We start from the raw sequence: 14,767 nt of genomic DNA on the forward strand, positions 1-14,767 counted from the left end.
AGTCCTCAAGGCTCATCAGAACAAGCTTTGTCGTTGAATTTGGACGCTGAGACACGTCCGAGGGAAGCGGTGGTAGCGGATGGTCAATTGAAGACCTTTTATTCTGTCCAGTTTGCTACGGGAACGGGACATGGTTTCCACGTACGCATGCCTGTTGCAAGCCGACTGCAATGGCGAAGAGAGAGAGAGCACTTGGAGCTTTTGCAGGAGCGATGGCGTATCGGCTGAGAAGAGGTCGCGTCGCAGCTAGAGACCAGGCCTTGAGGAGGCTTGGTTTCGTAGCTCTGATGCTCTTTTGTTTCGATCGTTGGTTCGAAACAAGTGAGTCTTGAGGGCATTCCAGGTAATATGCTGATCAGAGATGGTAGTCTTGACTTCGAAACTCGTCCGTTTCCTCACCGCTCCGCAGGTAGCAAACTTGACATGCTCGGCGCATCGCCAGGGCGGCGCCGACCCAACCCGATCTTTTGGAGTCTGCCGTTGCGTCCCCGATCAATGCGAAGTTTACGGGGAGCAATCCAACGTCTTCCAGCTGGCAGCAGTTTTGTCAGCAAACTTAGTTAAAAACAAACAAGAGAACAGCGCTGCATACTGCAGATAAGCTTCTGCAGATCAATGGTTTCCGGTTCCAACAGGGGCAAATAGCGGGTCCCTTGTCCTCGAAATATCGCGATGGAATAGAAGTCGCACACAAAGACATAACTGAGAGTGAGATTTCCGTTGAAGACCTTGGTAAATTTTACGAGAAAGTGGCCATACCAGTTGAGAAAATGGATATAGAGACCAAGAAGTACCAGGAGGCTTCCGAGGAACATTAGAGCAGCAATGCTCGGCTGCTCCCTACACCACCAGCCCGTCGAAATGGAATGATTTCAAAAGTGCCGGTCAACCCGAATGATCCCGGAGAGAAGAAGGAAAAGCGCGATGACTCCTCGACGACATCGCAGTGAGAATCTTGAGACATATCCCCGTCATGAACGCCGACCTTTCCTCCTGTCCACTGGAAACGCCCATCTCTTAGTTAAGGGAATACACACAACAGCGTTTTCTTCATGACCCAGCCCACTCAAGCTCAGCCTCGCAATTCCCCAGATCTTCAATATACTTTTTCACCCGATCCATCATCCACCCACTCGTCACTCTCGAAGTTCCCCTTGCCTGGCTTCCATCCTGCGGCCTTCCAAACTTCAATCTCTTCTCATGGCGACATCCGCCATCCATGGACCATGCCAACTGCAGACAGGTTTCGCTCTTTTCACAAGCAAGCCGACACTCAACGAAGCTTTCGATCGGGACATCCATCGTGTTTTCTCTCGCCACTTTCTCTTCGGATCGGTTGTCCCATGCATCGACCTCGGGAACCAGGAAGGGCTTGACAAAGTTGTTGAAAATATCTCGGTGGAGCTTGAGGGGTTTTCCTGCATCCTCGGTTAACCGCTGCATGCGATACATGGCGGCCATCTCTTCCGTTGAGACATGATGGTAGGAGACTGCGCGAGAGCACCATAGCTTTTGCGTCTTTCCCGCCGCGCCGGTAGCGCCTTGCGAACCCCAGTCAAGCTCCGACGGCTTTCCTCCTTGGATATTTGGCCATGCATAGGTGAGTGGAATACCGGCATCGCGGAGAACCTTGCCAAGGACGCAATCGCCAGCCCAGTGTTGAGCCGTATAGTCATCGTATGTCTTGGCGTTGTCCGCACGGTGCTTGCTGACCTGGCGCATGGCGACGGCGTTGAGCGCGTAGCCACTGCCTCCGTAGCCAAAAACCTCCCCGCCAATTTGCATCGGCTCGCCCAGGTACAGAGGCGTGTTGTTTCGGGAGTCGTAGCGGTTGAGGAAATCGGCCAGATTGTGGAACAAAATGTAGGTATCTGCCTCCACGAAAACATACCAGGTTGCATTGGGCATGCGGTCGATCGCGGCGTCGATATTTGGCAGAAATTTCCACTTGTCAAGCTTCCAGGCCGGATTTCCTTGCTGTCCTTGCTGGGTATTCGGCGCGTTGAACCATTCGTCGAGCTCGTGCTTAGATATTGAGCTGCGGCCGCCGCCGGCCTGAAGACGATTGTACAGCTCAAAATCCGGATGCGAAGCTTTGATGTCGTCGGGTATCCCCGCGAGAACATCTTGGACAGGCCGGTTCTCAATGGTCTCCTCGTAGTCGGAAAAGATTGCCAAATTGGGCACACAACGCAAGACCGTGTGTAGAGCCACTGGGACCTTGGTCGGAATCTCCGTGGCGCCCGTCTTCAGCACCACCAGCATGTCCGACATACCCGGCATTGGCGGACACGAGGCCCCTTCTTCATGGCGAAAGTAGCTGGCGGCCGAAGTACGAATTGCTTCGACGTCGAGACGATCCGAGAATTGCCGGAGATGCCATAGGGTCCCGAGGATTAGGAGGATGGCGACGACGCGGAAGAAGGTGCGCTTGGAAATGTGGAGTACTTGTGGCAACATGGCGGTTCAACTCGAACCAAGACAGAGGAGAGAGGCAACAAGACCACAATCGTGAAGTGGAAGGGGGCGAAAGGTTGGCAATTATGCCAGCGAAGCTGGTCAATTCGGCCCATTGCTTAGACCGGGGCCAAAAGCGAAACGCGGCAGCTGGGAGGGATTGTGCTATTTGGGACACTGGATCTGACTCGGGGCGGGCAAGCTGTGGAGGATAGGAAGGGACAAGTTTCGTCGACGGCAGCACGACGTGCAGAGCAATCCCTGCGGACATGAAGCTTGTTAGACAATCAATCATTATGGGGGATGTTTTCGAGGCCTCGCTGGCGCACCTCCGCCGATTGAATGGCGAGCACGAAATGTGCCTGGCAGCTGGGACGAGACATGGTGTCGGATCGTCGTTGGGCGGCGGCGTGCAGGAATTGTGGAATGTCGCTGTGATGACGGGGGCCAAAAGGTTGACGGGATGCGACGGCGGGGGACGGGGGGGAGTTGAGGTTTGGCGGCCGTGACGTCAAGGCCAGTGGGCCCGCCCTGATGTGCTCGCCTTGAGGCCTTCCATCCATTCCAGACGGTTTTCCCGGGATCCCATCGCCGCCCCATCACGTCGCGCGCCTTGGGGACGCGTCTGCTGCGCTGTATGAGTACGTGTTCGCGCCCTGGTGTGGTGCTACATGTCCTGGCAAAAGTCGCCCTCTCCGACCATTGTTTCGCATCCTTCACGTCAACCCGGGCTGTCATTGTCGACCTTGACACGCAAGCTACACACCACTTCTGCCACCTCCGCCTAAAAAATAGCCTTTTCAACATGCTCCCGACGCTACCCAACCACATCCAAGCATCCACAGACTCCCGCGCGCTTCAAGCTATGCACGCACCCTGCGCGAGATGAGCACGCGACGCGCAATTCACAAGGTCGATCGGGAACATCAAGATCAATCATCTTTTTTTGTGATTGCCATCTATCCATGTGGCATCATTTCCACGCTTCCATGTTCAAAGCAACCTCGTAGCCATGATGCACCTTTCCACCATCCAGCCCTTTTCGAGCTACGCCATTGCTATCCGGCGACATCGAACCCGTCGTGCCGCTTGCTCGCTCCGTGAACCCAGAAGAAGGGGAAAAAAAAAATAAAAAAAAAGGGGGGTAGAGGGGAATCGAGACCCCTGGGAAAAGGGAGATCAGAAAAGACCTCGAATGTTAATGGAAACAAGCGGAGAAAAAGTCATAGTCCATGCATGCATCAGGTCGTCAGTCATGCGGCTGTCGTAAACAAAGGAAAATCTAGAGCTTGGACTCGGCCTTGACCTTCTCGACCCTCTTCAGGACGTGCGGGTAGAGAGGGTGGAACTCCTCCAAACCAGTGAGCTTCGTCGTGGCCGACTTGGCGTCGTTGTCGGCGAGCACCTTGGCCAGCTCGGCAGACTCGTCGTCGCCTTCGACGTTCTGGAAGCGCAGGGCCATCTCGACGGCGTTGAGCAGGTTGTCGACGGGCAGGCCAAGTTCAGCAAGCTGAGAGGCGGGGCCGATGAAGCGCTCCTTGCGGGACAGCTTGCGGAGAGGGGCACGACCGACGCGCTTGACGTCGTCCTTGAGCTCCGGGTTGGAGATGCGCTTGATGATCTGGTCGACGTACTCGTACTGCTCCTTCTCGGGAATGCCGTGCTTCTTGATGATGAGGGCAGCGGTTTCCTTGACGGTGGCGCGGACGATGGCGTTAATGTCCTTGTCCTGCATGGTCTCGTGGATGTACGTCTTGCCGCGGTGGAAGCCAGTGTAGGCGGCCGTGGCGTGAGAGGTATTGACGGTGAAGAGCTTGCGCTCAATGTAGGGCTCGAGGTCGTCGACAAAGTGAACGCCGTCGATCTGGGGGTGTTGCATGCCGTCGAAGGGAGGCAGCTCGACGCACCACTCGAAGAAGCGCTCAATCTTGACGTTCAGGCCGGCGTCAGGGGCCTGCTGGGGGACGATGCGGTCAATGGCAGAGTTGGCGAAGCGAGCCTTGGTGGCGAGCTTGGCCTTGGTGTCGTCCGAAAGCCTCTCTTCGATGAAGCCGCGCCAGGTGGTGGTGGCATTGATGGCGTTCTCGCAGGCAATGACGGCCAGAGGGTAGTCCAGCTTCCTCGCCTCGATACCCTTGGCAACGGGCTCAGCAATGAACTTGAGGATGTTGGGGCCAACGGCGCAGGTGACGACATCGGCCTCGGAAATCTCCTTGATGACCTCTTCGAGCTTATACTTGGAGTTGAGGGCGCGGTAGTGGTCGATGGTGAAGGTCTTCTCGCCCTCCTCGCCAATCTCGGTGACAGTGTAGCTTGGGGTCTCGTTCAGACCATCGATGATCTTGTCCATGACATCAACGAAGATGACCTCATAGCCAGACTTGTGCAAGCTGAGTGGTGCATGTCAGCGACGGTAGTAGAGGTGAGAGGAGTGGGCCAACTTACAACTCGGCGACGAAGCCACGGCCAATGTTGCCTCCGCCAAAGTGAACGGCCTTCTTCTCGAAAGGCATGGTGAGAGTCGTGCAATTGGTAACGTGTGGTTAGAGGTACAGGTGTCTGGAGGGCGTGAGGTTAGCACACGGCGGCGCGATGGGCAAAGCGATGGGACAGGAAGGATGTCAACGTACGTTGTGTGTGCGTAGAGTGGAGTTGTTGGTGTCGTGAGGGAGAGGTCAGGTCGACGAGAGAGAGGATTGGGTTGAGAGAGGAGGATGGATGGACGAGGAAGAACGGTGGTGCGGCGGGGCACGATGGATTATATACGCGGGGTGGGCGGGCCAATGGGTGGGTGCAGTGTGGGAGCAAATGGCAGGCGTGGCGTGGCGTGGCAGTGTGGCAGGCGGATTGACTGGGCGGTGATACAAAAAAGGTCGAAGTGGATCGAACGGATCGAATCGTTTGGTTTTGCTCTCTCCATCGCATCGCATCGCATCGCGACCCCATCGCCCTCGCGCCCGAGCCCGTTGACCCAAAAATCCTTCCGCTGCGCCAGACGCCGTGCGCTCGTCGCGGTGGAAATGCCCTCTTTCGCGCGCCGCCTGCGAATAATCACGCAACTCCTAATGCCTTGCGACCCGACGACGACGACGGGTTTCATGTTGGTTGTTCGCTGCTGCATACGTCATTGGCCGCAGTGTCGCATCCCGCAATCCCGCAAACTGCCCGGCATCCCGCAAAAACCACGGTACGGGGCTCCACCACTCCACTCGCGAACCCCTCCGGCGCCGAACAAACCACCAGCAGATGATTTCATGGCAGACATCGTGACATCTCTGCTGTCCTGTCATCGACCTCGAGTGGCGCCGCCAACGTCTTGCTGACGAGTGACGACAGAAACCCACCCTGGCCACCCCCTGGCCAGAGCCCCCTCGTCGCCGGGCTCCGCTGGCCCCAAGCCTCGTGTCTGGCAGCCCCCGGTACGGTACCCTACCACCCTACCACTTGTTCTCGCACGCTACCTGACGGGACCGTTGTGCTGCTCTCCCGTCGGCACGCCATCGAGCCTTGGACCGGCTGGCCCTTTGTCAAATCTCCTCCCATTTTCGCCAGCATTCCCGGCCGCAAAATCCCCCTCTTCAACTCGTCGCCGAACCCCGGCACCTCACCACCACCACCACGCTCCCACGCTCCGTCGCAGCAAACACTCCGAGAGGCTGACGTTGTCGTGGCAGGTTGCACCGCACACTCATGTACGCACCACACATACAGCCGCATACATGCGGCGAGCGCGGCAACATTGAACATTCGTCGTACACCCGTTTCCGAGGCCAATCACCACCTATACCTCCTCTGCATCGGACGACCGAGCCCTCTTTTCTTTGCCTTCCCAGGCACCGCAAAGCGCCTATGACTGTCTGCTTCCGGCCTCAACTCCTCGTCTCGCCATGCAGAGCGTACATGTGTTCCTCTCTCCGTCTTCCTCTCCTGCGTCTCTTTGTTTTCATCTTGCCACATCTTGCCCGAAGCGCCTGATGGTTGCATGCGCATGGCGTTGCAATTTTGGTTTGTCAAAAAATCTGACGACGCCATTTTCTTTTTTCCCTTCCCACTCTTCTGTGTTGTCTCTGTCGACAGGACCGCGCAGTTTCGGCACCAGGTCCCACACAATTACACCCCGCCTCCGGCTCAACGCCCCCGCGGCCTCATAGTCACTGCAAGTGCAACATGTCCGACGGCTGTCTACCTCGGTCATCCCAACCAACGCTTGCTTGTCACGCAACCTGACAGCCAACCTGCCTACTTGAATCGACCCTTCGGTACCACAAGCTTACATTTGGTCGTATTTTCATCTCCTCGTGGATCTCTCCCGGCCGCCACCCGCAGCATCGCCGCTAATGCATAGATGCTGAACCCCAACCGCCAACCCGCCCAATCGATGCTTCACGTGTCTCTGTAGCTGGCTGGTTGCCAGGAGTGACTTTCTGCATTCTGGGCTACCGGGCTAAATGTTTTCTGCCGCTTTGAGTCTTCTAAGTCCCAGTGAAGCCACGCGTTCAAGCACTACTGTCTATCGTTTTGGGAGCTCTTGAGAGCTCTGCCCATCTTGCAGCAGGTCATACTTCAAGATACCTTGATATGCACAACTTTGGCTCCTTAGAACAAACCGATATCTCCTCTTACCTATCTGCTGAAGAGACTATCATAGCAAACTTCAATGTCCAGAGCAAATTTCGTTGCCTGTCATTGACCTAGTGAACAACATTGAGATGGCGTCACGCCAATGCCGTGCAACATGGTCCTGATTGTGTGCGACCTTGACACAATTTTTTTTTTTTTTTTTTTTATCCTCCTCTATTCCCTCTCTCCTCCGCCAGACACAGTCAGGCCCGATTTGACCGGGCAGCGTCGACCACCGAACTTCCGACCAATCTCTATCCCTCGCCTCGCGTCAACGACGCCCGATCCTGCATATCGGCACACCGCCACTCAAGCCGGTGCGGCGCAGGTCTCGACGTTACTTCAAATCCGTGCCCGCGTTCCTCATGACCGTCTCGCAGGTCTCTTGGCCGTCTCCAAAGCCAATCAGCAACTTGCCGCCTACGCAGCCGTCTGGCCATGCGCCTCTCTCAGTGGTGTGGCTGTCCACAGTCGCTGCTGCTATCGTATTGACGGCCACCGGGACCACGCAGGGCCTTGTTGACCTCGTAACGCGGCGTATACCAGATCATGCGGCCGACTTTCAATTTGTCCTCTCGAATCAGACGACCAATAGCTCAGGCTACGACCACTATGCCGTCTCAACTCCAGCGAATGGTCAGGTCAAGATCGAGTCGAGTTCGCTGAGCGGTCTTGCAAACGGGTAAGTCTTGCGAATCACGACTGAAAACTCCGAGTTGACGCCTTTCGAGACTGCATCGATACCTCGCCGATGTGGTTCATGTTGATATCTATTGGTTCATTGGATCTCGCCTGCACTTGGCACCCACGCGCCTCCCTCGAGTCAACGGGACCCTGACTGGGCCTGCGCTTGTGCCATGGAGATATCATTTCAACAGAGGTGCGGACCAATCATGTGTTTACCAAGGCTGCCCTGAAGTTTCCAGTGACATTTTCCTACACATCTGCATTCTGGACTTGGGAAGACTGGGAACTTGAACTCGACTGGCTCGCTCTGCGCGGTGTCAACCTCCCACTGGCTTGGGTGGGCGCCGAGAAAATTGGTCGAAGTCTCCCAGGAGATTGGTCTCACAGATGCGGAAATCGAGACTTTTCTCAGCGGCCCAGCATTCCAAAGCTGGAATCGCTTTGGAAACATTCAAGGGTCTTGGGGCTGCGACCCACCTACGTCGTGGATTGATTGCCAGTTTGAGCTCCAGAAGAAGATCGTCGAAAGAATGGTAGAGCTTGGTATGACGCCGGTGCTCCCTTCTTTTACTGGTTTCGTCCCGAGAGCCATCAGTCGAGTCTTGCCAAATGCGACGATTGTCAATGGGTCGCAGTGGAATGGTTTTGCGCCGGAGTATACCAACGTCACCTTCTTGAAACCATTTGACGAAGCGTTCACGACCCTACAAAAGAGATTCATCGAAAAACAAGCCCGCGCCTATGGCAACGTGTCGCACATCTACACCCTGGACCAATACAATGAAAATGATCCGTATTCCGGAGACCTCGACTATCTCAGAAATGTGACCTACAACACGTGGAAGGCTTTCAAAGCCGCCGATGCGGACGCGATCTGGATGATGCAAGGATGGCTCTTTTACTCCAACAGTGATTTCTGGACCGATCAGAGAGTCGAAGCGTACCTTTCTGGCGTTGAAGAGGACAACGACATGCTCATTCTTGACTTGTTCTCCGAAAGTCAGCCTCGATGGCAAAGGACGAATTCGTACTACGGCAAGCTCTGGATCTGGTGCCAGCTCCACGACTACGGAGGCAACATTGGCTTGTACGGACAGGTCGAGAATATCACAATCAACCCCGTCGAGGCACTTGCAAATTCAAGCACTCTAGTCGGCTTCGGATTGACCATGGAAGGTCAGGAGGGCAATGAGATTATCTACGATCTGCTCCTCGATCAATCCTGGTCCAGCACTCAAATTGACACAACGACGTACTTCAGCAACTGGGTCTCGAGTCGTTATGCCGACAACTCCAGCATTCCATCCGAGCTCTACGCAGCATGGGACATGCTCCGCTCGACCGTCTACAACAACACGGCGCTCACGACCAACGCCGTAACCAAATCCATCTTCGAACTGCAACCGGCGCTCTACGGCCTGACCAACCGCACCGGCCACCACGCCACGACCATCACCTACTCCCCCGACTCACTCGTGCAAGTCTGGCTTCTCTTCTATGCCGCGACAGCCGCCTCGCCCACGCTTTGGGCCAACCCGGCCTTCCAGTACGACAAGGTCGACGTCACGCGCCAGGTGCTCAGCAACAAGTTCGACGCGCTCTACACCGACTTTGTAGACGCTCGCAACGCTAGTCTTGAGACCAACGGCACGACCAACAGCAATGCCACAGCAACCTGTTTAAAGGGTAAAGCTGACACGATGACGTCCCTGCTCGAAACGCTCGACGACGTCCTGTCCACCAACGAGAACTTCTCCCTCGCTCAGTGAATCGCCTCTGCGCGCGCGTGGGCCGACGCCGACTCATCCACAAGCACGTCTTCCTCCTCGCTTGCACTCCTCACGTACAACGCGCGCAACCAGCCCACGCTGTGGCGCCCGCGCGGTGAGATTTCCGACTACGCATCGAAGCCGTGGGCCGGGCTAGTGTCGACATACTACGTCCCACGCTGGCGTATCTTCTTTGAGCATGTCATGAATGCAACGGAGGTTGGTGTGTTTGATGAGGGGGCGATGGAGGACGAGTTGGATGCTTTTGAGCAGGGGTGGCAGTGGGATGGGTAGAGCGGTTTGGAGAGGAGGGGAGACAAGAGGACGTTGAGAGAGGTAGTAGAAGGCGTGAGAAGAGAGTGGGGTGGGGTTTTGGGTGTGTAGGGTGAGCTCTCTTATTTCGTCAGGTCCTTGACGTTTGGATATTGATGATCACCAGGGACAGTTCATTGATTCGCCATTTGGCGCCCGCCGTGCATGAACCGGTCTTGGGAAGCAGTCAAAAAAGACGCTGATGGACAAAAGTCCCGTTTCTTGCTAATCGATGAAGCCCGATGTGATTCTGCCCGTCGCCGCGCGCCCATTTTCGATCGCAGATTGGCGCAAGTCTCTTGCTGTCAATGATACTAATCCTCAATTGACGGACTTTTTCGTCTCTGACTTGCTGCACCTCGCTTCTGGGGTGCGAAGTCACGCTGTCGAGAGCGCACGGTACGGCCTTCATTAGCAAACAAGCGACACGAAAACACAGGCCTTGGAAGGCAACAACACAGAAAGATGTTTTGAGGCGGACATTAACTACGGAATCTTCCGACTGTTCAAGATGTTGCTTTCCAGCGGCACAGCTGCCTTCAATTGCTACTGCTGGCTGGTCCCATGGAGCATCGTTTCTTTCGGATTCCACCGCAACGCGCAAACACTTTCCAGGTTCTGTCATTCTCGCTTCCACATCGCGCGTGGATCCGCGAGACCGTGGTCCCTAAGACCAGGTCTAACCTGCAGGTTGTCGGTATCGACCTCGTCAGCGCCGTGATTCTTCATCACTTCGTAAATTTCTCTGTAGCCGTAGCGGTGTGCAAATTCAATTCCCCTTTCACCATATCTGTTTCTTTCTTTTACATCAGCCCCATTCTTCAGAAGGATTTTGATGACCCCTGAGCGTCCCTGAGCGCACGCAATGTGTAGAGGCGTGGAACCGCGGACTCCGGCCGGCTCATTGATCATGCTGTTGTCTTGCCATCTCAGAATGGATTCCAACATGAATTCGTAGCCGCAACTCGCTGCGTGGTATATCGGATAGATGTTTCGGGAAAGACGACTTTTCGGCGCTGTCACTTGGACCCAGGAGCCAAAGTTGGCGCCGTTGATCCTGGAGGCCGAAGCCACGAATTCTCTCAGAAGACCGCGCACGGAGTGGGCGTATGAACTTCGCTCCCACAGGTCTTTTCTCTTCTCCAGAAGAAACGGAAAGGCAATTGATGCATATTCCAAAAGTGGCCATTTTTCAAGCCTTCCCTGCAGTTGATCTTCCGGGCAGTGTCCAGAGCTCAGATCCGGCAGATTCAAGTATCGCAGCATCAGGAAGCACAGACGTCCCGTGTCTTCGAATTGGTTGATGAAGAAATATCTTTGGGGGCTTTTTCCGGTCTGAGGATCCAGCAAATACTTTCGAATGGAGTCATGAGCCAGCCTCGCGACTTTCTTTGTGGCGTCAAAGCTGACGAGGCCGCGACAGCTCTGAAGAATTCTTTCCATTTTGCGAGGCCGCGTCTTCCTCGACCGATGGACTAACTCGGATGATCTTGGGTCTGGGTCAAGGCACATTGCCTCCTGTAACTCGTGGAGATGTACCTCCCGAGCTGAGAAGGTGAGCCACACCAGCACTTTGCGAGTAAGCCCAACGTCTCCTCGGTCTCCGTCGTTGCTGTTTTCTATAATCTTCTTGAGAATTGCTCCATAGTGTCCCGGTAAATCGGGTGGCATGTCAAGGGCTTCCACCAAGGCTTCTTCACAGCTCGCTTCTGCGACAGCCGCGATTTGGTATTCGGCCCACAAGAACCTGGGAGAGGCTCAATTAGCTGCTGCTAGCTACGAGATATCTCCAGCACATTGACTCACGATCCGTTGGCGCTCTCTCTGGTAGCTTTCCGGACTCCTTTTTTTTCTTCAGCTGAAAGATCTTGAAGCCCACTCTCATCATCCTCCATTTTGTGATCGACGAAACGTGCAATGTCCGAGTTTACCATCCGTGGCCTCAATTCGACGAGAATGATCTTAGCCTCGGGAATGTGTTTGGAAAGGTCGACAGACTCGGTGCTCGAAATGAGGATTTGCAATCGCTTGGAGCGACGAAGACACTCGGCAATCGTCTTGGTCATAAGGCTCCAATCACTGCTTTCGTTCGGCGCGTCCAAAATCAGGACGACGTGTTCAGCGAGTCCGCAAATTTCCGCAAATGTGTTCTGTAAGAGTTCTGAAGGTGTTCCCTTCCGTTCGTTCTCACGATCTTCCAAATCGTCGCGGAGTTTGCGAACAATGTCCCACGCCTTGCGATCAGAGAGGTGTTCACAAAGCTGCTTGAGGAACGACTGCATCATGGTCCTGGGATTTTGAGAATCAGCCCTTTCGAAGGAGCAGGAAAAGAAGGCCACAAGTTTGCGGCTCCCTTTTCTGAATCCAAGCTCTCTCTGCAGGTGGTCAACAGCAAGCGAAACAAGCGTCGTCTTTCCCATTCCGGATGCTCCTCTGAGCCAAAGAGTTCTGTGTCTGTTTGGTGCTTCGCGGATCCAGTCGTCAAGTTTGTCGTCCAAGAACCATCTTCCCGCGCCCGGGAACGCCTTGTCAAGAGAAGATTCAAATTTTGGCGTTGGATCGTATGATGTAAGCCAGTTCATCAGCTCTTGTCTTTCTCTTTCAACACGTTCCTCCTTCATAATGTGCATCATCTCTCCGACCTGCTTTCTTGTCTTCTCTGTGTATTGGTGAACATCCTGGATCAGCTCTCTGGGTCACACAATGTCAGGACGCTTCAAAAATAAAAAAGCCAGGATATCATTCCGAGAACCGTACCTTTCATCAACCTCGAGTGCAAAAACAAGTACCGGCATGGCTTCGTCGAACATTTTCAAAGCCATTTCGGTCTCTCTGTCGATGACTTTGCCGATGTGAATTCCCAATATGCTCTTTTTCGTTACTTTCTTATTCCATATCTCGAGATTCTGCAACACCTTTTGAGCCGCACGCTCGCAGGTCCTCAATGGGCCATCCTGACGGTCCAACACACTGAGACGCTTTTGGTCGTCGGGGCTCTTCTGACTCTTTATACGATCAATGATCCCACTGTATCCATAGAGCTTTGTCTTCAATTGCGCAAATTCGGCTCTGGCTGTCTCGGTCCAATGAACCTTGCTGTCTGCAGCTTTGTAGCTCTTCACCAAGATCTCGCATAGGCTAAGGCAGGTGCCAATCAAGCCCAAAACTTCTGCCATTTCTTCAGCGATTTCGAAAAAGTCTGATGAGAATGCAAAAAAAAAAAAAAAACGCGGAAGGCCTTCCAAACCGCAACCCGTGTTATCAAGACCGAAAAGCCACAAGGCTGCGCTTGGCCCCCACCGTCCGCCTCACCAAATCCAGCCTACCACCATGCTCAATAACTCCACTCCCGCCTTCCAACGTGCCACAGCATGCAAATACCGCCATCAGCTGCGGGGTTGTGCCATAAGCCAGTCGATTCAAAGCCGGCGTCGTCCAGAACTGTCTAGGCGACGCAACCAACAATCTCCACATCGGGACTAGACAGACGAAGTGCAACAACAGAGCGGCCGGCCAGCTCAGCGCAGTAGCTTTTCAGCTCGAGTATCAGGAAAAACGTGTCGAAGCCTGGACGATCACGACGAAGGCCGACAGCGGCGCGACGCATGCCGCATGCGAAGCACGAGGCTCTGCGTCTCCCCAGACGGCGCGGCCGGGCGTGTTGACTGATCTGATATGGTCGCTTTGTGCGTGTGCGACGTACGGGTGGAGGGTAAATCTGGAATCAAGCTTTCTTCGCAGCGGCTGTTGTCTTAAGTTTCTTTCTGGCTTATCCTGCTCCTGTTGCTCGTCAGTGAAGGTCCAGCCTGGTCCAGTCGTCGCTCGCTCGACTGCTCCTACGCACTCTTTTGCTACCCACTGGCATCCTTCTTTACCATGACGACGCTGCTTTTGCTGACTGCGCTGGCCGCTTCGGCCGCTGGAAAAGCGACCAATGGCACGCTCGAAGCCAACGGAACTGTCGCCAATGCAACTGTGCCTAACACGAATGGAACGTGGACGACGTAGCCGCTGCCATTGACGACAAACGACTACTGCGGGATTTAAAACGGAAGCATGACCTGCTTGATTGATGGAATTCTGCCATGCTGCAGCGCCGAGGGGTAAGTTCTGAACCTCCGGAATCTACCGTTTCTCCCCAATTCTACACCCAACATTCACCAGGACCTTCCCCTCACCTGCCGGAATCGCTAAACGTCGGTGTCAACACCTGCTGTCTTTGCGGCCCTATGCATCGACAAAGAGCCCTCCATCTCATGTACCGTGCCCTCTCTCGGGCCACTCAATTCTGCTCGCGTCTGCTTTGCGTCCATCTCATGCCGCCACGCTCTATCATCCAGCTCGGGATACATAAAATGGTCCCTACAGAAGTTGACTTTTGGACCATACGCACCCTGGCAAAAGCTTGGACACGCGGCCGGGGTCTACATCCATGTCTTGCCAATGCAAGTGCCGTGATTGTACCGATAGCCTGTCGGATCATTGAAATCGTATACTTTGTTCTCCACTTGACGTTGTCGGTACAGCAGAACATACGCGTGGTATTGAGGTAGCAGGCGTAGTCGTTAGCTGCAGTCTGTCCATTGGGGTAGTAGCATCTTGGAACGGAGCCGTTTTGGTTTTGCGCAACACCACCGGTTGCGCTGGCAATAATAACAGCAAAGAACTTGAGGACAGATCGGAGTGCTAATACAGGCCTGGGACGCAAAGACAGCGGCAGCGTGTCCATGACAAGACTGACGGACGAGAGTAATGGTGAGGCTGGTTTGTCCTCGGGCAGCTCCGCGGAGACTCGACTATTTGGCTGCTGAATGCCATTGGGTTGTCACACGGCAGTCGTGTGTCTTTGGGGGTCATTGCCTTCATGTGGGTGTCCGATTGTGGGCGCAGTTATACAGTGGCTCTGTGACACTGTGAAGCGT

General features: G+C 54.7%; 6 protein-coding genes across 6 annotated transcripts; 2 read left to right on the top strand and 4 right to left on the bottom strand.

The window, feature by feature from the left end:
* Nucleotides 1–1,050: 1,050 nt before the first annotated feature.
* On the bottom strand, nt 1,051–2,460 carry IWZ02DRAFT_378522 (uncharacterized protein; the record flags this gene model as incomplete). Its single annotated transcript, XM_066764992.1, has 1 exon — nt 1,051–2,460. The coding sequence occupies one exon, from the start codon at nt 2,458–2,460 to the stop codon at nt 1,051–1,053; it is 1,410 nt and encodes a 469-aa protein (XP_066622636.1).
* Nucleotides 2,461–2,606: 146 nt separating this feature from the next.
* IWZ02DRAFT_284593 (uncharacterized protein) lies at nt 2,607–3,514 on the bottom strand. The gene has a single exon (XM_066763691.1). It carries the CDS (start codon nt 3,286–3,288, stop codon nt 2,752–2,754), a length of 537 nt encoding a protein of 178 aa, XP_066622637.1. The 5' UTR covers nt 3,289–3,514; the 3' UTR covers nt 2,607–2,751.
* On the bottom strand, nt 3,514–5,192 carry IWZ02DRAFT_284575 (mannitol-1-phosphate 5-dehydrogenase). The gene is made up of 3 exons (XM_066763690.1): nt 5,088–5,192; nt 4,903–5,016; nt 3,514–4,847 (listed from the first exon to the last, which is right to left on the bottom strand). The coding sequence occupies exons 2-3, from the start codon at nt 4,968–4,970 to the stop codon at nt 3,740–3,742; spliced, it is 1,176 nt and encodes a 391-aa protein (XP_066622638.1). The 5' UTR covers nt 4,971–5,016; nt 5,088–5,192; the 3' UTR covers nt 3,514–3,739.
* A 68-nt stretch (nt 5,193–5,260) lies between these two features.
* On the top strand, nt 5,261–6,355 carry IWZ02DRAFT_284616 (uncharacterized protein). Its single transcript, XM_066763692.1, has 2 exons — nt 5,261–5,644; nt 5,794–6,355. Exons 1-2 carry the CDS (start codon nt 5,478–5,480, stop codon nt 6,308–6,310), a joined length of 684 nt encoding a protein of 227 aa, XP_066622639.1. The 5' UTR covers nt 5,261–5,477; the 3' UTR covers nt 6,311–6,355.
* Nucleotides 6,356–7,442: 1,087 nt separating this feature from the next.
* Nucleotides 7,443–9,533, top strand: IWZ02DRAFT_433688 (putative alpha-N-acetylglucosaminidase; the record flags this gene model as incomplete). The annotated part of the gene is made up of 4 exons (XM_066766314.1): nt 7,443–7,759; nt 7,809–7,957; nt 8,004–8,101; nt 8,136–9,533. 4 exons carry the CDS (start codon nt 7,443–7,445, stop codon nt 9,531–9,533), a joined length of 1,962 nt encoding a protein of 653 aa, XP_066622640.1.
* Nucleotides 9,534–9,999: 466 nt separating this feature from the next.
* Nucleotides 10,000–13,066, bottom strand: IWZ02DRAFT_284639 (uncharacterized protein). The gene is made up of 3 exons (XM_066763693.1): nt 12,603–13,066; nt 11,652–12,536; nt 10,000–11,592 (listed from the first exon to the last, which is right to left on the bottom strand). The coding sequence occupies exons 1-3, from the start codon at nt 13,019–13,021 to the stop codon at nt 10,467–10,469; spliced, it is 2,430 nt and encodes an 809-aa protein (XP_066622641.1). The 5' UTR covers nt 13,022–13,066; the 3' UTR covers nt 10,000–10,466.
* Nucleotides 13,067–14,767: the final 1,701 nt, after the last annotated feature.

Source organism: Phyllosticta citriasiana (assembly GCF_038021145.1).
Source record: "Phyllosticta citriasiana strain CBS 120426 chromosome Unknown IWZ02scaffold_7, whole genome shotgun sequence".
NCBI classification, from domain to species: Eukaryota; Fungi; Ascomycota; class Dothideomycetes; order Botryosphaeriales; family Phyllostictaceae; genus Phyllosticta; species Phyllosticta citriasiana.

What these genes read in the sequence shown, in the direction of transcription:
- IWZ02DRAFT_284593 (XM_066763691.1), bottom strand. Translation starts at nt 3,288, where the DNA reads ATGTGGTTGGGTAGCGTCGGGAGCATGTTGAAAAGGCTATTTTTTAGG.
- IWZ02DRAFT_284575 (XM_066763690.1), bottom strand. Translation starts at nt 4,970, where the DNA reads ATGCCTTTCGAGAAGAAGGCCGTTCACTTTGGCGGAGGCAACATTGGC. An exon ending in CGTGGCTTCGTCGCCGAGTT is followed by an intron (nt 4,848 to 4,902) that starts GTAAGTTGGCCC and finishes TGCACCACTCAG; the next exon opens with CTTGCACAAGTCTGGCTATG.
- IWZ02DRAFT_284616 (XM_066763692.1), top strand. Translation starts at nt 5,478, where the DNA reads ATGCCCTCTTTCGCGCGCCGCCTGCGAATAATCACGCAACTCCTAATG. An exon ending in GGCATCCCGCAAAAACCACG is followed by an intron (nt 5,645 to 5,793) that starts GTACGGGGCTCC and finishes GAGTGACGACAG; the next exon opens with AAACCCACCCTGGCCACCCC.
- IWZ02DRAFT_284639 (XM_066763693.1), bottom strand. Translation starts at nt 13,021, where the DNA reads ATGGCAGAAGTTTTGGGCTTGATTGGCACCTGCCTTAGCCTATGCGAG. An exon ending in GCACTCGAGGTTGATGAAAG is followed by an intron (nt 12,537 to 12,602) that starts GTACGGTTCTCG and finishes TGTGTGACCCAG; the next exon opens with AGAGCTGATCCAGGATGTTC. An exon ending in AGAGAGAGCGCCAACGGATC is followed by an intron (nt 11,593 to 11,651) that starts GTGAGTCAATGT and finishes AGCCTCTCCCAG; the next exon opens with GTTCTTGTGGGCCGAATACC.